Source organism: Lutzomyia longipalpis, chromosome 1 (genome assembly GCF_024334085.1).
Source record: "Lutzomyia longipalpis isolate SR_M1_2022 chromosome 1, ASM2433408v1".
NCBI classification, from domain to species: domain Eukaryota; kingdom Metazoa; phylum Arthropoda; class Insecta; order Diptera; family Psychodidae; genus Lutzomyia; species Lutzomyia longipalpis.
The window spans coordinates 34,443,576-34,469,866 of record NC_074707.1 but is presented as its reverse complement, the minus strand read 5'-3'; the positions used below and the strand labels follow the sequence as shown (position 1 = coordinate 34,469,866).

At 33.2% G+C, this 26,291-nt stretch overlaps 4 protein-coding genes and 1 long non-coding RNA gene across 8 annotated transcripts; 3 read left to right on the top strand and 2 right to left on the bottom strand.

Annotated features, from left to right (window-relative positions):
* The first annotated feature begins 56 nt into the window (after nt 1-56).
* On the top strand, nt 57-16,721 carry LOC129786220 (steroid hormone receptor ERR2). Of its 3 annotated transcripts, none has more exons than XM_055821079.1 (8): nt 57-155; nt 11,881-12,012; nt 13,635-13,780; nt 13,872-14,419; nt 14,625-14,806; nt 14,871-15,043; nt 15,416-15,574; nt 15,671-16,721. In XM_055821079.1, exons 1-8 carry the CDS (start codon nt 57-59, stop codon nt 15,672-15,674), a joined length of 1,443 nt encoding a protein of 480 aa, XP_055677054.1. In that variant the 3' UTR covers nt 15,675-16,721. The 3 variants fall into 3 exon arrangements, with proteins under 3 accessions (XP_055677054.1, XP_055677055.1, XP_055677056.1); XM_055821080.1 differs by having other exon boundaries at nt 108-5,948; XM_055821081.1 differs by having other exon boundaries at nt 150-258.
* Nucleotides 16,722-17,103: 382 nt separating this feature from the next.
* Nucleotides 17,104-21,580, top strand: LOC129786219 (wolframin). The gene is made up of 5 exons (XM_055821078.1): nt 17,104-17,501; nt 17,722-17,820; nt 17,883-19,420; nt 20,626-21,101; nt 21,179-21,580. Exons 1-5 carry the CDS (start codon nt 17,438-17,440, stop codon nt 21,525-21,527), a joined length of 2,526 nt encoding a protein of 841 aa, XP_055677053.1. The 5' UTR covers nt 17,104-17,437; the 3' UTR covers nt 21,528-21,580.
* On the bottom strand, nt 21,573-22,209 carry LOC129786223 (ADP-ribosylation factor-like protein 16). Its single transcript, XM_055821084.1, has 2 exons — nt 22,176-22,209; nt 21,573-22,117 (listed from the first exon to the last, which is right to left on the bottom strand). Exons 1-2 carry the CDS (start codon nt 22,207-22,209, stop codon nt 21,573-21,575), a joined length of 579 nt encoding a protein of 192 aa, XP_055677059.1.
* Nucleotides 22,210-23,298: 1,089 nt separating this feature from the next.
* On the top strand, nt 23,299-25,259 carry LOC129786217 (uncharacterized). 2 transcript variants are annotated; one of them, XM_055821075.1, is made up of 6 exons: nt 23,299-23,544; nt 23,609-23,682; nt 23,750-23,926; nt 24,137-24,310; nt 24,382-24,855; nt 24,913-25,259. In XM_055821075.1, the coding sequence occupies exons 1-6, from the start codon at nt 23,499-23,501 to the stop codon at nt 25,030-25,032; spliced, it is 1,065 nt and encodes a 354-aa protein (XP_055677050.1). In that variant the 5' UTR covers nt 23,299-23,498; the 3' UTR covers nt 25,033-25,259. The 2 variants fall into 2 exon arrangements, with proteins under 2 accessions (XP_055677050.1, XP_055677051.1); XM_055821076.1 differs by having other exon boundaries at nt 23,324-23,548.
* On the bottom strand, nt 24,857-25,641 carry LOC129786218 (uncharacterized). Its single transcript, XR_008750106.1, has 2 exons — nt 25,280-25,641; nt 24,857-25,218 (listed from the first exon to the last, which is right to left on the bottom strand). It is a non-coding gene; the product is annotated as an uncharacterized LOC129786218 (long non-coding RNA).
* Between the last annotated feature and the right edge of the window lie 650 nt (nt 25,642-26,291).

Genomic DNA, 26,291 nt, shown 5'->3' with positions numbered 1-26,291 from the left:
CACTGAGAAAATCACAAAAGATTCGATAGAAAAACAAGCAAAAAAAAACTTTGTTTATGTTTTCCTCTGCCCACGAAGTGTTCCGAAAAATTCGGAATAATGCAGAAATTCGGAATCACATTGAGTCAGATTCAGAATCAGCAGGAATCAATCAAGTGAGTCTGTGAAATCAAGAAGAGTTTTTTCAGTTGTGCCATTTAATTTTTCGTTTTAATGTTGTTTTAACACCTTATTTGGATACTTGAACACTTAATTCAGGTAATTTACCATCCCTTCTTGGGTTTTGCAAGAAAATCCGCAGTGATTTCCCCGCGAAATGGGGTGAAAAGTGCAGAAAAATATTAGCTCGAGATCTGTGTCAATTGAACCTCGTTTTCCCCACAGAGCGCCGAGATATTTCGTAATATTTGTGCATTCGATTGCATTATTTATTATTATTTTTCAAGATAAAATTTCTTATCAATACTAATGGGGGAACTAATTGACCACCCACAAGCTCACGGAGGAAAATCACTCGCACCGTCCCAAAGGAAATAATTAAATGAAAAGCTTTTCGCTGAGAAAAAAAATGTCAAAAGCGCCCCAGAATATTTACATAAAAATCACCTTTAGTGAGCGGATGGAATCCGCTTAGTAATTCAATAAATGTGGGAAAATGCCTACATTATTCGACTACGTACCGTCACAATTGCATAACACATGAATTTCCGCAAGCAGCGTGAAAAAAAACAGTCAAGTTTAAGGTGAAATTCTTGACTTTGACGGTGGAATCCTTGAACAGTTTGTACACTCAGAGAAAAACATCGTCCAAAAATTTACCCATCGGGATTACACTCCGCGCTTGGGGACCACAAATTGTCCTTTTAATTTTCTCTCAATTACCCAAAATTAGTCCTTTAATTATGTACGACGGTGCGACTGAAGAAGGTGGGAGAAAGAGAGAAAAAAAGCCCACAAACTTTACTGGTTCATGGCCACATCTATGTAAAAGTCGTACATAAAATCATTTTAGTTTTATTTCGCTCTGTCGTGCCTTGTTTTTTTCGTTTTTACTGCCGACATGGTGTAGTTGAATAGAAAATAAATGAATTTGCCTGGTAGATTATGTACAGAAAGTAAGATGAGGGCTGTGAGACTCGGCTGTGTGCTCGCATCTGTGATCTTTAATTTTTTTTTAATCGATTTAGAATAAAACTTACTCATGATTTGTAATAAAAAATTAATTAAAAATACAGAAGGGGTGCTGTGAAAGAGCCTAAGAACAGATAGGGGTAGCACATTATTTATTAGAATACTGTGGTACCTCATAGTCCTCGAAGTTTCACATCCTTACACCAGAACTGACGACTTCTGATTTCTCAGAGACTTCAGAAACCAAACAATTATTTTTCTAGCTTATTCAAACCAAGCTTAAAGTAAAGCTCCGCCCTAATCTTATCTGAATACAAAAATTTCGAACAAGAGCTGTCTGATTGATAGATTCTGGCAAAACGTTATCAATATGGCTATATCGTTCGGTTATAGAATGAAGTCTCGGTGCAGAGTTAATTCTAATTAATTCTGAACTAGAATATAAAACCTAATTTTACCGCTCTTAGCAAGGAATAAAAAGGACATTATTGATTAAATCTGAAAAATAAAGAATTTAAAACTCTGAGATAATCATTTTGAAGTTATTTAATCATTATGAAGACCAGAGGCACAACAGATACCTTAAGTATTAACCTTAACAGATATCTTAAAAGGACCTTATGTGAAAAATTGATACTCTTTTGAAGCTCTCTTTCTTTCTCTATATACATCTCTTTTTCAAAATTGGACCAGATCTAAAAAATCTAAAAGTTGACCTAAAAAAATGAAGAAAAAATGCTTTTTTATGATTTTTTGACGTAGATATACTAAAACCTAGCTAAAACTCAAAATCTTTAAAGATTTGAGCCATTTCATCATTTTAAAAATGAAAATGATTTTGGGTTTTAGAATTTTCTATCGCTTTTTCTTATAATTGTTTAATAAATTTTATAAAAAATGAAGGTTTGTTGAAATAAGTTAAAATAGCAAATAAATAATTAGTCAATTGATTACAATATCACCCCACTCCTTCCAGCATTTCGTGATTATGAAGAATAAAAAAGCGAAACACATATACATGGTGAAATTATTTACCGAAAAACGAACACGCGAAAGAGAGTTGGAAGAGTCTGCCAAAATTTGTGTCTGAATTTCTTTGCATATTATTTTGTTTATAGTAATAAAATATATATCCCCCAACCAGAGTGAGGGGGGTGGGGAGGGTGAGAAGTGGCTCAAGATGCCGCGCGCACGAGAATTTTTAAGAGAATACAGAGAAGTTCCTCATCTTCACGCCGGAGAGGCTTTCAAAATATGTAAATTTCTCATCAGCACGAATGAGCACTGGCAAAGGATATAATGTGATACCATTTCATAGGAAGGGAAGCAGGATGTAAGAAAAAAAAGAAAGAAAAGAAAGAAAAAGTTTAGCAGAAAAACCAATTTTTCATCGAGAACTCACACAGAATATCACATACATATCCTAACATTGTTTTTGCCATGGGATTTTATTATTCCACAGCGGCCGGCGTACAATTAATCAATAAATACTTCGATATTGTGTAAAAGAGGCATATATGAATTACATAAAAAGTGAAGAATGATTTTATTTTTATACACATTTTGATTGACCTTTGCGTTTAAATGGCTGAGTTTCGTGTCAAGCTGAAAACGCGAAAAATGGTTAGCATTAGCATTGATAACGAATATAGAGAAAAAATTGACATAGCTCGAGAGAGCGAACATAAGACAGTAAATTGTACAATTTGCAATCGATCGAACAGTCAAGAAAATATACGTACATCAACGAGAGACTTTGAGATAAATAAAAATGATCGTAAAACCCGCGCGCGGTATCACATTTATATTTTTATATTTTCAATAATAAATACAACATATAGGTAATATAAAACATATGTAATGGGGCGGCTTCTACGGTATGGATTTTCCCACCAATTTTGCATCAACTTTCACGACAAAGTTAAATCAAGATTTTAATTAATATTTCTGGGCTCGTTAAGAACCCTTCGGCAGTGTACCTACGGCTTGAAATTTCCTTAATTTTAATATTTTAATTGTCTTTTTGTTGTTCGAAATTTATCATTCAAAAATATATTTTTATTTTAAATTAAAAATAATTTCATAGAAAATATTGAATTTGATAAAGTTTTGTGAATTTCAAGAAAATCTTAATTTAATTATTTCTAAACAAAAATTCTTTAGAAGATTTTTATTATTTATTAATGAATTTCATAATCAAATCAAAAAAATCTCTAAGCCTGATGAAGGCAGCAAAAATACCAAAATGTAATAAAATTAAGAATGTTAAGATTCTGTTATAGTGTTTAATTTTTTTTTTACGCGGTTCTCAAGTTATCGGGTTTTAATGGAAATATTTATAATTAATTTAAAAAAACTAAATACTTTTCCTATTTTTATGCAAAAATTGCTTATTTGCCTATACTCATGGTTTTACATACTTATAACTCATTTAAAAGAAATTATTGAGTTCCAATTCGTAACATAAAAAAAGTTTTACTTTCAATTTCATTTTAAATAACATTATATAACCTGCACGAAAAAGTTTTGGAAAATATTACAAGTTATTTCCCCTAAACATTGCCTAAATGTAGAAATTTTAAAATAATTAGACTCCCACCGTCAAAATAATATGTAATTACCTACATAAAATACTGTCTGTGAAAATACTTTTTCCTGCAGACATGTCGTAGGTATTAATTCACATCTCGAGAAAAAAACGAACATCATTCTTCATCATGTAAAATAAAGTTCGTGCTTTTTCAATTCTCTATTTACCAAAGCATTATTTAGATCTACATAATTGAAGTGTGAAATGATAAAATTCCTCGAAACAGATGTTTTGTGTATTGTAATATCACGTTTGTTCTTTTCTTTATGCGAATCAATAGAAAAATCAATCCTCCACACTGTGAATTGCGTCAGTGTTGTTATTTTATCTTTTTTTATATATTGAAATAAATAAAGTTTAGAATAAAAATGTAAAGTTGAAGAATAATCTGAATGGGTTTTTAAAGGGGTTGCATAGCTTTGAACTAGGTATTTAAAATAATGTTTTTTGGAGTATTTGATGAAATATTATCGTGAATGTTTTTGTGAAGACAAAAAATGCAATGTTGACGTCAAAGTTTGCATTTTTAGATAAATCTTTACCAAATAATTAGTCTTTTGGACGATAATAGACTAAATCTTCTTGATTTTTTGTAAGATGAGAACCAAGAGAAGAACTTTTTAAAATAAAAATTATCTTTTTATTTATCGACCGTCTAAAAAGAAAATTGAGAAGAAATTATAATTTTCTTCAAGATATTTCCAAAAAAAAACTTCTCAAGTCTCAAAAAAAATTTTTAAGAATGTATATACCCCCTTATTATGGAAAGAATGTTGATTTTAGGCTATGTTCTTTTTCTATTTAATCATATATTAATTGTATAGTAATTTATTTTGCGCCTCTTGGTAGCGCATAAAATATTGTGCGAAAGATTTGCAAGTGATCTCTTCTACATGAGTGTGGGGGTTTTTATTTGCAATGTGGCAAATCTGTGAGAGAGAGAGCGAATTTGTGTATATAATATTGTACTACACTGCTATATTTACATTTAATGACATTACGCAATATTTCAATAATAAATTCATCTCAAGCTGGCTTGTTTAAGGAAATTCAATTGAAATAGATTACTGAGGGAGATAATTGGAATTATGGGATTCATTTTATTTTCATCATACTTGTGTGTAGGACTGGCGCATATGTACCTACTTACAGATATTCTTTTTTGCATTTTGTTGGGGATTTTATTTAAATTAAAATTCTATTTTTCTTGTTTAGTTTATTACAATGTGGGTTAATCAGTCAGTGATGAGTTATACGTGATTTTTATTGAGGCAGCTTCTAAAGAGTTTTTTTTCTTATGTGATGAATTCTTTTTTTTTGCAAAGTTCTTATATGCGCAAATTAATTCAGAGACAACCCATATATACGTGTAGATTATGTACAACAAGTCTCATAATTCTAAAATATATATGTAGTGCTCTGTGTGTATATTTTTCAATGGTTTATAAGTGTAGGATATTTTTTTTCTTTTCTTTTTTTGATTGAGAATATAATATGTGTGAAGTCTTGAGAATTTTTCTTCCAACCAGCATTTCTATCTCACTTGTGTTTAGAAGTCTCTCTCTCTGTCTGCCATTCAATTGAGACTTTTTTGAGTCCTCTCTATAGAAACACTACTTTCAAGCAACAATTCTCGTCAGTTGCTTCTGAGCTTGGTATCGTGTTGGAGTGTATATTTTTCATTATCACGAATGAGAAGAAATACAAAAATTGTATATAACTAGAGAGGAGTAAAAGCCAGAGGGAAAATTGCTCAAAATTGTAGCATTAAGTGAAATATAAATAGGAGAGAAAGAGAGTGATAATTTTTTTTTCTTACTACATACTTGAAAGTTTTATCGGCAGTAATATTTTTCTGACACACGAAAAAAAATATAGTTTTGGTTCTCTTTAAATGAATATTATTTTTTTTATAAATGTACCACACAACGTAACACATACAATTCCAGCACTAAAATATAACTATATACAGGGACTTTGTGAATATATAATGTATTTTATCTTGTTAAAATTTATTGTGTAAAAAAACTTGGTGATAAAAAAATAGTCAGCATTAATCAACAGCAAATATGAAGATGAATTTCAATATTTTTCTCTGAAAAAAAAAATCTTCGTGGATGTTTATTGAGTGGAGGAAAATTTGAAGACCTCTCTTCGAAAGATTAATTTGAAGAACAAGAAATTGACAACTGAAATGTCCCCAATGAACAGTTGGGTAGAGAATTTGGTAAGATTAATTTTTTTCTATTAAATGAAGATATTAAAAAAATTTAAAAGAAATTAAAATTTCGTTAAACATTGTTGAAGTTAAGTCACGAAAAAAAGAAATCTCTAACAAATTTTACATTGAAATTGTTTTTGGTAAAGTTCTCAATTCAAAATCATCCTCAGACTTTAATTTTCAAAGGTAGCGTGAAGCTTAAATTTTGCAAGATAAGTTTTGCAGAAGTATAAGTTCTGGTCATTCAAGTTTCTAAGAGGCTATTTTTGACCCTCTTGGAACCTATCATTTGAAGATTCTTAGCTCTTCAAATTCTTAAAGCTTGTAGTCATTTTATTTCTTTAATTCTTATAGATTATGTCATAAAACATTTTTATGTTCATGTTGGGAAGTGATAAGTTTTACTGATAAATTTCTTTAAAGATTACGACTTTTATGGTTAGGAAGATTATAGGCTAGGCTAGGCTAGGCTAGACTAGGCTAGGTTTAAAATTAAATAGTTCGTACATTATATAGGCTAATTATGTTGCACCTGTTTACCTTAAATATTTATTAATTCCTCAATTCTCATGAATAAGTCTCTAAACCATTATCAAATCTAACATATTTGATAACAATTTCTTTATAAGAATTTTGTGATAATTTATACACACCCTATAAAACAATCCCTAAATATTCTCACATGTTCTACTCATATTAAGATTGTTGTACTAAACTTTTACCTTTCTTATTCTACACAAGATATTTAATACCTAATATGAAAGACAGAATGATGGAGTAACTAAAATGTTGTTGGTGGTAAATTTACTTTTAATGTGTGAACAACTCCGCGTGTTAGAATTATCTTATTCGCTCCACCTCATAGTTTTCTTACACCGTTCTCTTCTTTTTTATTTTACTACATAGTTGTTTTTTTTACGAAGCATATATAGAAAGTAAAATTGCTAAATTATTTGGGAAAATAAACAGGGTGTTGTACGTGAAGGATATAATTTGAAGATTGTTCTAGTTGAAATTAGGAGATGGAAAGAATTTAATATAATACGAGGGAAAAAAATATTAAAACACATTGCGTGCGATGGAATACCTCAATCTACGTGGTAGGTATGTAGTAATAATCTTGCATAGTTTCTACGGTTCGGGACAGATGTGTGGTGGTTATGTAAATTAATTCAAGTAAATAAATGTACCTATATACCTACCTACATATATATAATGGCGTCTATATACATATTAAGAGAGTAGGTATAACTTGTGCTAAAATATAGTAGTGGGGCGGGTACAGAAAAAAGTGACAAACAGAAAAAAACTTTTAGAGTGTTGTATGAATGATGATTATATTTAAATAATGTACATATGTATATATAAATGAAAAGAAAAGGAGGGGAGGGAATAAATAAAAAAAGAGGCTCGGTATAAAACACACAGACTGGTTTACCTTGAACTTGGCCGTGAAAGAGAAACACCGACACAACCAGACACATTTACATTATTTAGTATTTGATCGCGCATTGATTCGCGGTTTAGTGTGTTACATCTCTTTCCTTCCACTGGTTTGCTTTTAAAATAACAGTTTTTTTTATTAATTTCTTTTCCCCTCAATCACTTTTGATCTCTTTCTCACGCTGTGTTTTTATATTTAAACATTTTTTCTTCGTTAACTATATACATTGAGTTTAATATATGTGTGCCTCTTGCTATGTACAATTTTCTATATTAAAAACATTTTGACAAAAATAGCCGAGAGAAGAATACATAGCAGAGCGAAGAAAAAAAGTGCTTTGGTGTTTGAATGTTTTGCACAAAAAATGCAATTTATTTAAAATTCGGGTATTAAAATCACGATGGTAATAAAAAGTTTATTTAATATGGTTAGCAGATGGTACGAATTTACGTCGAATATTAACGAAAGATTTGATCTTCCTTTAGGAAATGTTCTTACTGAATAATTCTTTTATTTTGCTTGATCTTAAAAATCTTATTATTGATTTTTTTCCTTTAGATTTTGAGCATTTAAGAGAAAATTGTTAGAATTTTTTTTGAATGTGTCACAGGCCTGATGAAGACCAGATTTGCATCTAAATGACATTTTAATATGTATGTAACCTATATTGTTCTTAACCTATTATCTTGTTAAGTTATTGATGAAAATTTTAAAACCATTAGAATGATAAAATTCTTTCAACTATTCAATTTCGAGAGTTTATTTGCCTTTCATCAGGCAAATTGGTAAAGAAATAATTGTTAAAAGAATTTTATTATAAATGTGTTTTTTTTCTTCAAAATCCGTAATCTCACCTGAAAACACAGGACGATATTTATTAAAATATAACAACAACTTAGCTTCTCTGAAAATATCAAAAATGTCATCAAATGTCGGCGAAATCATTTAATTTAATCAGTTTAATTTGTATAGAGTTGATGATGGGGAGAAATATAATGTTTATATTATGACATATCTCATGAATCTTTATTACAATTGACAAGATCATTAAGAGGTGTGACACAAGAAAATAATAATCAACTCCTGAGCCGGTCTAGCAACATTGAATCATTCACGATGATTGCAAAAAAAGCAGGCACAGCGAGACATAATAGAATAGACAAAATAGCGTCTCACTATTCTAATATATCGCTATATACCTACATTGTAGTTATATATGTAGGTATGCATATACATACATTAGACAATAGAGTTTTTCATTTAAGTATCAACACTTTTATTTTTAAACTTTTCTCATAAAAAAATTGTAAATTGATATTAAAATGTTTATTATCCCTTCTTTTTTTTGAGTGGTACTAAATCAAAATGAATTTACGATGATAAATCGAGAAATTACTACGGATTAGTATTCTACAAAAGCTATATATAATGTACATAATATAGGTATTGTGTGATGTATAAATCACGTTTCGCAATCGAATTACCAACGAACGATGTCGAATTATATCCGGATATAAGCTATTTTTTTTATTTTGTGGTGTGGGAAATTTATTTTTTAAATTTTTATAATTGTTTTTTAATGACCACAGGATGGAAATAATGTAAAAGTTATGAATTTCACAATTTTCTTTGGAAATTTTTATGATGCAGCAAAAATAAGAAAGAAATGTGAATGAAGAAAAAAAAATGCAATTTTCTGACCTCTGCGTTGACGTCGTTTAAAATTATATTTACGACATTGATAAAGATTATTCAATGTGATTGCGTCTTCAGCAGAGCATCACATCTTTTAGTATGTACAATAAGAAAGTTAATCACTGCATTTGTGAAGTGATTAATACAGAAATATATTTAACTGGATGGAAGGAGATTTTTGTTGGGTTATCAGAAGCTTCTGAAACTCTGTGAAGTAGAAGAGTTTTTTTTTCGAATAATCGTCTTTTGAGATTTTTGAGGAAAAATTGCTTGAATTTTTTTTTTAATTTGGAATGAAATATATTTTTTTTTTATTTTCTTTAGAGAAGCTTCTCTTAACGAGATATTAAAAAAACGGAATTATCTCTAATTAAAATAAATTATTAATATGTGTTCTTTTTATTTTTCTTTAAAAATTTAGATCAATGGTTAGAGTAGTTTAATCATAAGGCAAATAACCCCGGTTCAAATTGCGATCAGATTTTTTTCACTAATGCAAACACGAAAATTTCTATAGATTCTTGATCTTCTTGATCAATTACGATCACTGATGTAGGCTCAAAGCAAAAATGCAAAAATGTAATTCTGAATTAAACTATTAAAAAAAAATATCATCATTAGAATAAAAATTAAAATTAGGCATTTTAACTTAAACTTGGGGTAATTTAAACCCCCTCAATTAGACTTCAAGTGTTAGATATCGCATCAATTAAATTAAATGTATTTCATTGATAGATTTACCTGAATTTAGATAAAATATCTCTTAAGATTTTTTTTTATAACAAGAATAAATGGAAAAAAGATTGCATCATCGATTGTTGTTAGGTGAGAATTGAAGAGGAAAAAAGAACCAGCAGGGAAAATTGCGAGGGGAGAAAAAGTCTGGTGTTTTGCATCACTAATTCTCGTTACATGTGCGATCATGAAAAAAAATCAGGCAGGGGGTTTAAATAGCTAAATTCGCCATGAGATAGAAGAATACAACACACACGAAAAAAATGAATGGGAAGCAAAAAATTAAGAGAAGCATGATGAGACAACCTTGAAAGATTCAATGAATCTTTCTCACTTACATGTGTTTTGTCTCTTTATTTTACTTTTTTTCCTTCTTCTCATGTACCAATTTTCAACTAAACATTGTCCAAATGTCTCTGTTTGCCAAAAATAGCTCTTCTGGGGAAGAACACAAAAAAAAAATGTGGAAGACGCGTTTTCGAGATACATACAGTACACATAAGACATGAGATTGTTTATTTTGTCTAATTCGCTGAAAAATCTTTTTTGAATGTGAGATATTCTCCACTCTCGTTGTCTCGGTCGGAACAGGGCGGGGGGTGCATGCGGTGGCTCGCTTTACAAATAAATCCACCCGAAACAAGTGGCTTATTAAGGAAATTACAATCCCAAATCATGTTCAATTATTTTAACACACACAACACGATCTTTTGTCTGACTAAGGCGGTTCTTGTTAATTTCTTTCTGCAACGTTTTTGGGGTGTCTGATGATGATGATGAGAGAACTTTTGGAGTATTAAACAACACTTTGTTTCCTTATTTTAAACTTTTAAGGATGTAAAATGTGTGTACATCGAAACACATAACATCCATAATGTTGAGCATGAAAAGGAAAGGAAAAGACGGCAACTGTCTGGTCTTTTTGGATGTAGATTTTTTCTTCTTCTTCTTGAGCTATTAAGACAAATTGACTGAAATTGCTCTTATTTTTCATTGTCAAAAAAATACTCACATTCAAGGTCTCGCGAAGTTGTGAGCTATTCAATAAAATGTCTTGTAAAATTTTCAACTAGACCCTGTTTTTCTTTTCTATGTTGTTCTTCAAGCCATTTCCATTTCATTGGGTCTTTGTCAATATCTAATTAATTTGTGTGTTCAAAGAGTTCATTATATATGTTGTATATCATTAGCTTAATTTTGAGAGGGATGTTTTGGCAATTTACATTATTATTTTATACGAATTATATAAAAAAAATAATGAAAGTTAGGTTTTTTACTAAAAAATAATTTTTAAAGTTTTGAGCAGTAATGAATAGCTTTAGAGCTTAAAACAAAATAAATTACTACCCTTAATTACCTCAACAAGTATGTTTTCAAATATTTTAATGAATAGAAAAGAAGATTTATCTCCAACTAACGATCATGGTCATACTTAAATTGAAAAAAAAATTAACGAAGAAGTTCCAAGAAAAAGTAGAATAAATTGAAATTTTATTGTTGCTTTATTTCTTCTACTTAAGAAAAAAAAAAAAAAAGAAAAATCATTGTGATTTATGTGTTCTTAATGGCCATAGGAATGCAATCAATCGAGATACAATAATGCACTGCAAAGAATTACGTAAACATGAATATTGACGTGAGAATTTGCATATTTATACGTTTGATTCTTAGAGAGCAACATTACGTAATCTAAGCACTAGTCGCTTTGGCTGTGAGTAGCCTTTTTTGTTGTTAGAATCGTGTGTAGAATATGTGCGGAGAATAAATGAAAACCACATAATTTATACGATAAAAGTTAAATGAATTACATTGCTTTACCTCCTTTCTTGTGTTCCACTAAAATCACTCTCTCGCACAAACATATACGCGCGTGGTGATCGCTTTAGCAAAAGTTCTTACAAAAGGGGGAAAACACAGCGAGATAATGTCGCGCGACCATTTAATTAATATTACGCTGACCACAGAATGCGAATACCATTAAATAACATGATTAGAATTTATTTTTTTAATGTGGGACATTTTAATTAATTTTTCGCATTTTTTTCTTTTAAAAACTTTTTCAAGGTTTCTATGATGGCAGAGGAAAATGGTGCGAGGATTAAGCAAGAGGTCGATACAAATTCATGCTGCAGTCCATCTCCATCAACGGGAAACAATGCACACGGTGTCAACTTCAGAACATCTCCAAATTCAACTGTAAGTTGGTTTAATCTAGAAGAAAAATTTGATTAGTTTAAATAAAAACTTGTAGACAAGATTTACGACCGTGCAAATTGTAGGAAAATTGTTCGGAATTCGGTCAGCGGGGATGATTAAAAATGCAATTGTTTGCATTCAGCGACGTTTCGGAAATGTTTATTTCCTTCTTCAGGCTCTAGGGAAAATACATTAAGTTGGACATTAGGTGGCTTTTCTTCACAAAGGATATTGGACGTTTTCAACGATTAAGTGTTTTTGAGCTCTTGAGAATTTTCTGTTCCAAGACTTATGTTGTTGTGTAGTTTAAAATTAATTTATTTAATTTTAATGATGTGTAGATTGTTATGGAGACTTTCCCCTCCCTTTTTGACGAAAAATGTGATAACTGCAGAGTGAGTTAAATTAGTTTTTTGTAATTTTCTGTGAGAATTTTCCTTTGTGAAGAAAAGCCACCTAATGTCCAACTTAATGTATTTTCCCTAGAGCCTGAAGAAGGAAATAAACATATCCGAAACGTCGCTGAATGCAAACAATTGCATTTTTAATCATCCCCGCTGACCGAATTCCGAACAATTTTCCTTTAAATAAAAAAGAATTAAAAGGAATTTCTAAGTTCGAAAATTTTGACACAGAAATTTCACGTTAGAATGTCTTTATATCGAAAAATAATTGTTGAAAAATATCTTAATCAAAAACTGAATATTTGGTGTTGATTTTTATGAATATTATTTGATAAAATATGTTAGGATGTTAAAGAATGTGTCTAACAAAAGTTAGACGTTCGAAAAGTCTTTATCAAAAATTTTACGTTTGAATATTCTATATCGAAAATTGAACATTTGAATTTTTTTTTAATCAAATGAACTTTTAAGTTTTTATTGAAATTTAAACGCTTTAAATTCATTTTAATGAACGTTCGAAAATTTCTCTGGAAGAAGTTATACGTTAGAATGCATTAGAATGATTCTATATCGAAAGCTGTACGTTAGAAAATTTATATATCGAAATTTCTCTATTAAATCTTTTACGTTAATATTTTACTATAGAAAATTAATCATGTGGAATTTATTTAATTAAAATTCCTTTGAAAATTGAATGTTTGATTATCAATTTATTGAAATTCTATGCTAGAAAATTTCGATGATTTGAATTAACGTTAGAAAATTCATTTCTACAAATTTTTATGTCAGAAATGCGTTAGAAAAGTTCTTTAACAAAAATTGAATGTTGGAAATTTATTTTATGGAAGTCCGTTAGAAAATCTTATGTGGAAAATTGAACGTTAAAAATTGTCTAAGTTCGTTGTAAATTCTATGCTATCTCTTTCAAATATAGAAAGACCTTAGAAAATTAAGCAAGACTTTCAAAATTTCAAAGAGAATTGATTTCTTAAATATTTTTTTCAACGATCTCACAATTAAAATGAAATATTCGTTATAACTTTCAAGTTTTCTGACAAAATGTTTAATTTATTAGGAGCTCCTTGATCTTGATCTTCTCTTAAATTTCGTTGCTGTATTTGAATTAATTATTAGCAAAGAATATGGCAAAACATAAATTTTTTTATCACAAAAGGAGCATATTCTTATCATCCTTCCCCCTTAAAATATTTAATTCAGATTGAGTACAAAGTGACGTTGCTGGATCATGCAAATTCGTCACCAGAATCACCCGATGGCCAGTTCTGTAGCTCAACAACATCAGCCTTGGGTGAGGTTTCGAGTGATTCTATTCAACAGAGTACAATAAAAGAGGAATTGCCAAGGTTTGTAGTACCTACTCCTGAAAAGAAGAATTTATCCTTCTTAAAAGGAGAAAAGAAATAGATTTTTTTTTAACACAAAATATCCGTTCAGGAGGATTTGCTTGGTGTGTGGCGACACAGCGTCTGGCTTTCACTACGGTGTGGCGAGCTGTGAGGCGTGTAAAGCATTCTTCAAGCGTACCATCCAGGGGAATATTGAGTACACATGCCCAGCAAATAATGTGTGTGAGATCAACAAGAGGCGCCGTAAGGCGTGTCAGGCGTGTCGCTTCCAGAAGTGCTTACGCATGGGGATGCTGAAGGAGGGCGTCCGGCTGGATCGGGTGCGTGGTGGGAGGCAGAAATACCGGCGAAATCCCCTAAATAGTCCATACCAATTGCAATTACCTCACTCAAATGCCATCTCAACGGGTGGCGCAACGCTCGAGGATAACAAAATCCTGGAGATGTTGTCGTCATTCGAACCTGATCCCCTGTGCGTGGGTCATGGTGGGATTGACCTCATGAACCGGCAGATGGATGTGAAAGTCTTCATGGATGATCGCATGGGTGTCGATGCTCAGGAAATGCTTAGTGTTTTAAGTGATTTGTACGATAGAGAATTAGTCAATGTTATCAGTTGGGCAAAACAAATTCCAGGTAAGTCAAACAACTTCTTATCTCTCTCTTCCTCTCTCTTCTTTCCTTTCCTGGGGCTTCTATCACATAAATCCCAACACTATATTTTCCTGCAAATATTAGATAAAATGCATTAATGTGTGAGGAGGCAAGTGACCTCCGCACAACGATGAACTTGATGCGCGAGGGAATTAATGAAAAAATACATTTTTTGTGTGATAAACAGGCTTTACAGATTTACCTCTGAATGATCAGATGAAACTCCTCCAGGGAAGCTGGGCGGAAATTCTCATTCTACAGCTGGCTCATCGATCAGTGCCATTTAATGGCAAATTGTACTTTGCAACGGATTTCTGGCTGGATGAGAGATCAGCAAAGGAATGCGGTGCAGTAGAATTGTACAGTCATGTAAGGGAAAACTGATTTTTTTCTCGAGGTTTTTGGTGCTAAAAATTGTATTTCTTCTGCACAGTGTGCCCTTACAATTCAGCGCGTGGAAAGAATTGCGGCCAGCAAAGAGGAATATTACTTACTTAAGGCTCTTCTATTGGCGAATTGTGATGTTAAATTGGACAATTATGGAGCTCTGAGGAAATTCCGGGAGACCATTCTCGCTGCACTCAATGATTGTGTTTATGTGCTGAGGTGAGTTTTCTTTTAAAAATATTCTTAAAATTTCTTCTCAAATCCAAATATCTGAGCAATTTCTTCTGATAAAAAATGCATTAAAAATATATAAAAATTAAATAAAACTTGTTCAAAAACTCTTCTAAATTTTTTTACTTCAAACACTTTGAAACATTTAAGAAAATCCACAATCTTTATGATTATTTTTTCATTTTCTAATGTCAACGCACACAATAGTGTTGACTTTTCGCATTTTTACTTGAAATTGTGCATAAATTCATCAAATATTTGTTTCTTGTGAGCTTAACAATGCAAACAACGCAACAAATTGAAAGAGGGAGTTCTTTTTTAAATTTATTTCTTCTGAATTTTTCTTTATTGGAAAACAAGGCATAGTACAGCAGTTTCCCACCAGCAACAGCTGCTCCTTCTGTTGCCGGCTCTAAGGCAGGCGGATCCCATCATCAGAAAGTTCTGGAGCCGAATCTACCGGGAGGGGAATGTCACGATGAATAAGTTATTTCTTGAGATGCTGGAACCTGTTTCGCGGTAAGTTTTACATTAATATTTTGTTGAATTTATTTAAAATTAAATTGGATTTAAATGTCGTTTTTGTGGGTTCTTTTTTCTTCTTTGATCTTTCAGATAAAACTTAACAAAAGAAGCAAGAAAGAAAAAGGTAAGGAAGGGAGAAAGCCTCCAAAAATAACGAGAGAATGAGGGAATGGTGGAATTAAATAGGGGAGAGAGTTTGAACTGGGATTTATTTTACATACATGGGATGTGATCTTAATAAGGAAAAAAAAATATATAAAGAAAAATATATAAATTAGAGAAAGTTGAGAGCAATAAATTTGATAAGAAAGAGGAAAAAAGAATGAAAATGAAGCATTAGGAAAATGGAAAAGTTTAATAATTTTATCGTCGGAATCTCTTATTGATTTTTTCAATTAAATTTTCTCTTTAAGAATGAAAAAGAAAGGAAATGAAGTAAAATTTTAATCACAGTTTAAGAAAAAAAATATTTGACCAGCTTCACAAATTTATTTAAATAGCTTTTAAGAAATTAAAAAAAATTGGTAGAAATCATGCTTAAAAAAATTGAGAAAAAATTATTGACAAAAATTTCCATGAAAAAATCTTAATAATTTCTTAAGGATTTTTGAATAAAAAGATTTAAATATATTTGTCAATTTGAGTACAAAATGAAAAATATTATTGAGAATGGATCAAAGAGTTTCTCTTTATATCGGAAAGGAGGATTTTCCTCACAATGGCAATACTAAAAAAAGAAAATATTTATTGTTAAATCATTAATTTTTATCTTTCAAATATTTCTTCAACAAAAAAATTTTTCGTGGAGAAAATTATTTTTAAAATTAATTAATTAAGGAAAAAAACAAGTCGAAAAAATTGCGATATAGAAACACAGCGTAGGAAGAAAATAAAAATTTGAGAATAAAAAAAAGAAGAAGTAGAAAATGAAGAACAATTGCGTTGAAAAATTGTAATTTGCAAGCACTGTGATAGATATTAGGTGATGTATTTTTTTATGTTACAGATTGATTTTAATTTTTACCAATGAAAATATAATCTAAACAACAAAAGGAAAGAATTCAAAGAAAGAAGAAAAAACATAAAAACCAATTTTTAAGTTCCATGCAGTGATTTTGAGAGGAAAGATAAAAAAAGAAAATGGAAAAGCGAAATAATTTTAATATAGAAAAAAAAAAACAGGATAACCATACAAAAAATAAATAAATAAATTCCTTCACTATTTCCCCCTCTAACATTTATTTTAATTTTATTACTTGTACCTATTTTTAATAACAACATACAATTTATTTTTTTGCAAAATGCAAAAAAGAAATATCTCAACAAACTTTCCACTTTTGATCCCGCGCAGAGATAATTTGAAAATCAGGATTTGTTTTTTTTTTTTGGCAAAGTATTTTATTGTGTAATATATTATTATCAATAATTTACAAAAAATAAATTAGAGAAAAAAAACTAAAAATAAAAATCTTTTATTTTCACTCCAAATCAGCAACAAAAGTGAATAATCTCCTTTCTGAATTCGTTTCGGAATATTCGGAGTTGGTTGTTTTTGTGATGTTTATGCAATTTGTTGTTCCTCTATTTTTGCACAATTCTGCCTCAAATTGCAAAATAATTTGTGAATTCCGTGAATAATTTGACTTATTGTAGCTAAATCTTCTTCAGTGTGCTGAAATTCGTGCAAATTTTGGTGAAAATTCTTCATTTTTGCTCAATATTTGGGAAAGGTGCAAAAGTGAGGTTATATGTGGGGGAGTGAATGAAGAGTTTTTTCCTCCGGAGAGATTTCCTCTGTAGGGGGTAAAATTTCTATTTATATCTTGGAAAAAACAGCGTCAGGGAATCCCCAAAGTCATGGCCACTTGGACAAGGAATGAACCCCAAAAATCCTCAACGAGGAAGAAATGGAATCTCGAAAGTAAGTTTTCCCCTAAAAATTCTTATTTGCTCTGTTTTGATTAATTTTGGCGATTTTATCGGATTTTTGAGCAAGATAGAAGATAAGAAATTACAAAGAGATAATCAAGGTCAACATTTTGCTTGATATTGTATTCAAACTCAATTTTATTGCTTTGCTAGAAAGCCGGTAATCTCCGGAAAATGTAGAGAAAACTGATGAAGTGATTTTTCTTTTGTAGATAAACAATCCCTGAATAATCTCAAGTACCAAATAGCTGAGGATGGATGCTCAGAAATTCAGTATGATATGGCAACAAAGTTGCTGGCAGAGAATTCCGGTAAGACAGTCCCCTTAATTTCCGAGTAAAAATCGATTTTTGAGGAAGAAAATAAATTCCAGATGTGGACAATGAGGTGAAGGGTGTTTATTGGCTCACAAGGGCCGCTAAGGAGGGTCATGAGGGGGCCCTGGCACTGCTGAAGGAGTGCTTTGAGACTGGCCGTGGGATCAGTGCGTCAAATGAGTGCGAAGTTCAGGCTTGCTTGTCAATGAGCAGGGCTGAGAGGGCGGCCCGGAAAGCCGCTCGGGAGGTCTTTGTGTGCCTCTCGAAGGGCGAGGAGTACATAACGGCGGCCCAGCTTGAGCAGAAGATGCGCGAAATCTATCGAATCCAGAAGAATCGACGACGACGTGGTGCCCAGGAGAATCTGGAGAATGGTGTTTCAGCAAGTCCTCAGCTCTACCGTCGTCGGGTGCTGAATGGGGATGAAGAGCTCTTCACGGAGGCGAATCTCCTCTCAGCAGCCGGGCAGTACTCACATGGGCATCTGCCGAATATGATGCGAGATCTCACCGTTACAGCCCCTCATCCGCATTCCCTCGACCACGTGCCACTCCTCTATCGTCCTATTGTGCATCCCCTCCTTTTCTGGACCCTCATCTACCATCGTCTGATAAAACTCCTGGCGCGGCTTCCGGAATGCGACTACAACGTCAAAATTCCCATCCTCCTCTTTGCCTACCTCCTCTTCTCCAATGACAGCGTTTCCTTGGCAACATTTGTGCCCACCTTTGCCTACTACCTGTCCATCCTCATCATGGTCGTGGCTACGTTCAAAGTTCTCAAAGCAAAGCACGACTACGTGGACTTCCGGATATGGTCAGGACTCTTCCTCCGCTATGGTGATGAATCGCTGGAGACAGAGAATACAGAAGCACAATTCCTCCGGAATAATCTCAAGCCATTCATGTACTTCTTCGGAGCACTTATCACCAACCTCATGCTGACGCCAATTGTGTCAGATCAGTGGATCCCTCATTCAGAGATGACTGTTGTGGCATTTGTGCTCACCTTCATCACACTCTTCGCCTTCATGTACTCCACATCCTCCTTCATGCCCGATTACCTCATTCTCATCTCCTTTGGCGTGAACATCCTGGCAAAGCATCCCTACGAGATGGACAGTGTGGTGAATCTCGGATGGCGCTTCCTGGACATGCAGGCACCCGCCTACCAATCCTTTGTCATTGGCAATGGCATTGAGTTCTGCCTCAACTGTCGTGCTCTCCTCTACCTCATCATCCCACTCCTACTCATCCAGATTGCAGCACGAGAGAATTGGCGTGGGATCTACAAGTTTCTCATTCCACACTGCGTCACTCTCAGCTGGCTGCAGATCTGCATCTCCAGCTCTCAGTTCTCAACGATGTTTGGTCTTGTCCGGGCAACACTGGGCCTCGCTGGAGTCTTCCTCTTTCTGCCCCTTTTCGGCATCGCAACACTCCTCCTGCCCGTCTTCACGCTCGTGGATACCTTCATTGCCACAACGCCTACAATTAAGTTGTCTGTTATTGCTCTCATTGCCATTGTCATCCTCATTGCGTGCAGCTTCCTGGCTACAAATCCCACCACGCAGAAGTACTTGACTTTCTTCCAGGTTAGTTGATTTGATTTTTAATGTTTTGCTATGAAACAGTACAAAATTCAAAGATTTTAAGGGTTTCTTGGTTGCTGAATAAGGCTTAATATCAGAGGAAAATTAATCCAAAAGGTCTTTATTCATTTTCTTCGAGAATTTGTGCAACAAAAATGAACTTTATTTGGAAAATTGAATGATTTTTTGAAGAAATTGCATTTTCCACACTTTCCAGTCGAATTTTAACGGAAAATCAAAATATTTCTTAAAAGTCTTAAGAATGAAGTAATAGAAAGTAGAAAAATCTTTGAAAATATTGGATTTTGGTCAATTTTCAATGTTGGGAGAGTCAAACGCGGGATCTGACCTTTTTTGAAATTCTTCGTTTACCTATTATTTTTGCTAGGTTTCGGTGCTTTATATCTCCTTCATCAGGCCTGCAATTACATTATGCACAATAATTTGACATTTGCGTAATTTTTTAAGACTTTGAAAGGAAATTTGAAAGGAATGTTCAAAAAGGTCAGATCCAGCGTTTGAATCTCCTAATATTAGATTTTTTTTTCATATTATTTTAAGAAAAAACTCACGAAGTCTTTGCTTATGCTTAGAAAAAAAATAAACCAAAAAAATCTTGCAGGACTTTATCACAGGCGCACTAAAATAAAAGAATTTAAATTTTCTTGATTTGCCTTAGAGGAGTTTTTCCTTCATAAATAATTCAGCCCTTAGAAAGCGCAAAATCACGATTTTTTACACCCCAAAAAAAATTTTACAACGAATTTTCACGCTTTTCCCATATAGTCTGAATTTTTAGGGGAGGGCGGGGCTAATAAAGTCACTTAAGGGTTTAGAAAAAGCCTAAAATATCATATTTCCTAGCTAGATAGAACAAAATGATCTTAGAAAGAGTTGTAGGGCAAGAAATATCCTAAAGAATTGGACTTTACATTTCGCTTTATCTGTTTGGGAAATATGATATTTTGAGCTTTTTCTAAACCCTTAAGTGACTTTTTTAACCCCGCTCTCCCCTAATATTATATTCCGACATCTCTTTTCACAAATAAAACATTAAATGATTTTTTGTTTCACACTCTTTGTGAAATTTATAGAAGGAAAATGAATAAACTCCTTAAATCAATTTATTTTATTTTTGACTCTCAAAATTAAGACAATTTTCGGGGTTTTCCGGGTAATAAAGAAAGGCTCCTTTCTTTCTCTGATAGTTCTCAATTTGCATCGCCGTGGTTGCCATTCAAATCAGCCCTCTAGTCTCACCACCTATCTCAGTGCCACGCAACGAAGACTCTCTCTTCAGCCCATTAATTGAGACTCTAAATCCCATTGAGGCACCGCCTGACTTCACGGAGAGATCCTTCGGCATGTCCTGGGATGTCTTCTACCGGTACTGCCATAATCCAGCGTGGGAGCATGTGAGTAAGGTCCACTCCCGCATTCGCTGCAGTGCCCTCAATGGGGTCACCGTGAAGTGGGATGGAAGTGTGAAGGAAGTGGACCTGGGGAGGATTCGCAATACGCGGGAAATGCTGCTGAAGTACGTTAAGCCAAAGATACTCAGGGATGCGCTTGTTTGCTACTTTGGCGAGGAAACTGCCGTCCGCTGTGGCGCCGGGGAGGATTGCGAGGAGATGAAGGAGTTCATTGAGAGCAATGCTAAATGCAATTTAGGAAAATTCAACACGTAAGAAGTTTTTTTTTTAATTAAAGTTTTTCTTTAAGAAATTCCTTTTATTTCAAAATGATTTTTTTTCTACGCAGATACGACTATCAGATTACAGTTCGTATGAGTTCGGGCGTCTTCAAGGCACCCACAGAGATCTCCTTGATGGCTGATCATGATTTTGGGAATTTCACAATGCGCCTCAATCAATCGGATCGCATTTGGTTTGTTGGGGAATTGAGTTTACTGCGTGAGGCCGAGAAGAAGGTGTCTGATGTGCGAATAGATGTGAAGGCAATGGGATGTCTGAGCTGCTCGGATAAGGAGTTGTCATTCATCCGGGCACGTGGCAGTGACTACAGATGGGAGACATTTAGTCAGAGCTTCGTTAAATGCGGCAAATACGTTCTCAATATCATCTTCAACCCACTGCTGACGTTCAAATGAGCTGGATTCGCATTGGGGGGCAAATAAAGATGAATATTTTTTCCTTTAGTGTGCTTCAAGTGCTTTCACTTGGGAGGCTTTCTTGGGGGGTAGGAAGAGCCAGTCTAGTACATCATTTAGCCCATTCTTCGTCACAGCACTCGTCTCGACGACAGTGATACGCTGACGGAGTTCCTTTCGAAGCTTTGCCAGCTGAATCATCAGCAGGGCTTCGTTGCGCATCTGCCTGTACGCGAGATCCATCTTGGTGAGGACGAGGAGTATGTCGGCTGTCTGCAGGCGTGGCTCAGTGAGGACAGTGTACAGCAGCACACCAGCACCGGAGATTTGGCAGAGATTCGACGTGTCCAGGACGTAAATGACGTGAGTAACCCCCTCAAAGTATCTCCTCCAAATGGGAGCCATTGTCCCGCCAATTTCACGCACTTGCACACTTATCATTTGTCGAGCTTTCTGCTTGTTACTCAACTCCACATCCTTCACATGAGGATTCTTAATGGTGTAGATATTCGTCCCGACAGTCGACACAGAGTGGGAGGTTTCATTTATAGAGTCTTCATCCCGCAAACTATTCAACAAATGAGTTTTTCCTAACAAAAAAAAACTTTTAGATGATTTTCAAAAAGGGAAGAAAAGATATTTTCCTACCAGATCCCTTCGCTCCAATGCAAATATGAGACATTCTTGAGAAATTGAGAATTTAGAGGGAGTTTTCGTTGGTATAGAGAGCGGAAAAATTCCTTAAGGAAAAGCACAAAAATTCCAGAAAATATTAAATGTTTAATCAATTGATTTATTTCCAAGGAAACGAAGGCATGTGGACTCAAAAGGGTAAAGGAATTTGTTGAATTTTCTTTTAATTGAGCTTTGATTATTTTTTTTAAAAATTATTCTGGAAGTGACTGAAAATTCAGCTGAATGATTTTAAAATAATTTTTGGGAGTTTTTTGACCTCAAATAAAACATTGGGCGGAATTCTCTACTCAGTCGGGCTTAAAATTTTAAATCAGTCTTAAGGTTTTAAGTCAGTTTTTTTTAAGTCTGACTTAAAATTTTTTAAATCAAATAAAATAGTTCTTTAATCAGAAAATCTTAGATATTTTCCAGGACAACCCAGGAAAATCCAAGTCCGACTTGAAAATTTTAAGTCAGACTTAAAAAACTGACTTAAAACCTTAATATTGAACTCCGCTCTTTATTTTATTTTATTTAAAAAAAATCAGACTTAAAATAACTGACTTAATTTCTTTAGACCGACCTAAAAAATCAACTTAAAATTTTAAGCCCGACTGAGTAGTGAATTCCGCCTATTTTTGGCCAAAAATCCTGACTGTGAAATTTTTAATTTTTTCTCTTTTCTGATCCTTTGAGTTCTTGGGGATGACCTCTTATGATCTCAAAAAGATCATAATTAATTCTGGGTTAATGAATAGAAATTAATTATAAAATTAGAACTTTTCTAGGACGATGAAAACGTCCCTTCTGTCCTTAAACGGTTTAAGGTTTTTTTTCTTTAAAAGGAAATTTTAAGATTTATTTATGAGGGGAAAAAATATTTTATTATACCTACCTACTAAAACTAATTTTTATGTTTTTTTTCTAAGTTTCTGAAAAACTTTTTTTTACAAACAATATAAAAAAAATTTATTTCAAAGTAAAAAAAAATTAAGAGAATAATTTTTCTTAAGATCTTGACCAGACTGGTATGCATTACAGTTACCTTTCTTGTAAGTATAAACTTTAATCATGTCCACTGGGTACCTAAACTAAAACATTTTTTGTGGAAAAGGCTAATGTCAAACATTCCGCAAGACTCAAAGTTAGTCTTTCTCATAAAAATTTAATTTTATTAACTACAAAGCTTTCATTTTTCTAAGTTTTTTTGATGATAAAATTATTAACTTGAAGTTTGAAAAAAAAATTATTTCTAAACATTTCAATTTATTTTAATTAAAGAATTTTCGGTGAAAAATGAGTGAAGAAATTGAAGAAATATTAAGTTCTCCTGAGAGAGAAGGTAGGTAATTTTCAACTTTTAATTCCTTAAATTCAACGATTTCTTTAAGAACTTTCCTTTCCAGTATCTCCAATCAACATACCGAGGATTAAAGTAAAACCCCTTCATAAGCTAACAAATCTACAAAGAATAAAATCCGTAAGTTCTTTAAACTGAATTTTTCAAAAATCAGTTAAATAAAATAGAAAGAATAAAATAATTTCAGAGAAATGCAAATGCAAAGCAACGCGAGATGATGGTTGAAGCTATTCTGAAGAATCCAGAACTCTTTCGTGGAAGGAAAGGAGTTCGGGCTGTTGAGAAGTGGAAGAAAGCCTGGGAGGATTTGACGCTGACTCTGAATACTCTTGGACCTCCAAGGAGACTCCATCTGTGGCACAAGGTACAGGGAAAAGCCTGAAGATTATTCATTTCTCTATGGGAAACAGCCTCGTTTGAGAAAATATTCAGGACACGCGTAATCTTACACAAGATCAGAAAAAGAAAAATAGAAAAATTCAGCAAATAATTTTTGTCTAAAAATCCAAACAATGACGTCACTATTGCGTTTTTTCCTCTAAAATGTTTGAATTCTCGTTGAAAATCTCTGCAGATGTGGAAGAATATGATTGCAAGGGTACGAGAGAAGCAGGCAATAATTAATGGAGAGATAAGAACGAATGGAGATGCCAGTGCTGTTGAACCCTTGACCGCCATGGAGCAAGATATCCTGAAATTCATTAAATTCTGCAAGACGGACAATCCATCACAATTATCGAACAAGAGGGTAATTCAGTGTTAGAAGCAATTTTCTTTGTTGATCCTGTAAATTTTAATGGGAAGATCTTCAATTTGTAGATCCTGAAGACCTATCCGGGACGAGTTATCTCCAAACCTGTAGAGAGCGTTAGTCCACAGAAGGAAGGTCAGAGGGCTGAAACTCCCATTGACATGGTGATAGATTTAGAAGATAGCCGTTCACATTGGACTAGTAGTCCAGAACCCACGGAAGATCCGGAGATGCAGATGAAAGTGTTGAGAACCTACAGCAGCTGCACTAAGTCTGTTGATACTGAGACAATTTCCCTCCCTGATCTTCCACCGGTAACAGAAAATGAGGAACAAGATCAATTTGATGAACCTGCTCAGGATGATGAAGATCACCAAGAAACGGAGAATTCTTCCGTTCAGAGTCCTCAGCCAAGTTCATCTGTTCGTCCTCCGGAAATTGAATTAATCTCTGATGAGCAAATGTCCCCAAGACCTTCTCCTCCAGCAAAAATCCCGAAAAATCGCAAAATCTTCCGGGAAAATCAGGAAAATCCCAATCAGGTACGTTGATTCCTTTCGATTTATTTCATCTCTTTCAATTTTATGATAAATTTTCAGGATTTGCTGGTGGAGAATGCAAGATTGAGGGCTGAAAATGAGGCGTTGAAGAATCAGGTGAAATTCCTGCAGCAAGAATTCTCAAAGATGACTGATATTCTGTACTGTGCCACTGTTTGAATTCCTGGAATCTCTTCATCACCGAAGGAGTTTTAATTTCTTCACTAAAGGAGCAATTTGACTCTTCTCGTACACTTTAACAGCTAAACATGTTGGGATGTTCTCTTCACTCCTTCTGAGCTCAAAGACAATGTCCTTACTTTGCAGATCCTTCACCAATTTCTCCAATTGTGTCTCATTGTCCACCTTTAAAAAAATTTAGAGTTTAATAAAACTGTTGAAAAGGATTTTTTGGTTTCTTCCTTACACCCAGGACGACTTTGTGCATGTTGTCGATGTCGCTAAAATATTTCTGCGTTGCAGGATCTTCGTGGGAATTGAGGTGAATTGATGAGCAGGCAAGACAAGATTCTGCCATAATAAAGTACAGCCCGCGCTCCTTTAGAATATCCTTTCGAACAATAATGTACTGAACGAGATTTTCCGACATTTTCCACGAAAATTTACTTTGAAAAATTCTCGAAATTAACATAAAATTTTAGAAGATTTAATGAAATTATTTTCTCAATGAAAAAGATTTGTTTTGACTGTAAAAACAACCGGAGAACGTCATGTTTTTGATATTTCTTTGAGTATAGGTACCCAGTAGGACGTGCAAAGCCATTTTACGTGCTAATCTAAGCACATTTCCGTAATACTTACGAGTAAATTGATTTATTCCGTTGTATTCTTCTTAATTTTCAAATGATTTTTCGGTTTCTTGATAAAAAAAAGTATTTAACGGACTTTACCGTGTAGGGGAACGTGGCCTAATTCCGACCTTCAGAGATCCGCGAATAGTGAGAAAAAAATATATAAAATAAAAAGCAATATTCTTAAATTTGGTATCATTCTAAAGCCCATTTTATGCTCTTTCTACTCCCATAATTTTCTACATTTAAAGTTTTATCGGTTTTACGTAATAGCGGATTAAAAAAGGCCGAAGGAGGTCGGAATTGGGCCAGGTTCCCCTAAGAATTCCTCTATCTATAAAGTCTTAAAAAAAGGATTTAATTGTTTGGAACTCTAAACGATTGTTGCAAGATTGGGGTCGATTCTGTTAAAAATCTTTCATATTTTTACAATTTCGTCAATTAAAAGATTTTTGTATTTTAAGAAAAATCTAATATTTTAACAATTTGTGTCTTTAATCGTATTTTGGAAAGAAAATTTCTTTTCCAAGGATCTTTAAACATATTAAGGAGTATCTGGACCAAAAGTCCTTTATTTTAACTGTCAAAATCTATAAAAAAAAACTTTTAAGTTGTAAAAAAGATTTT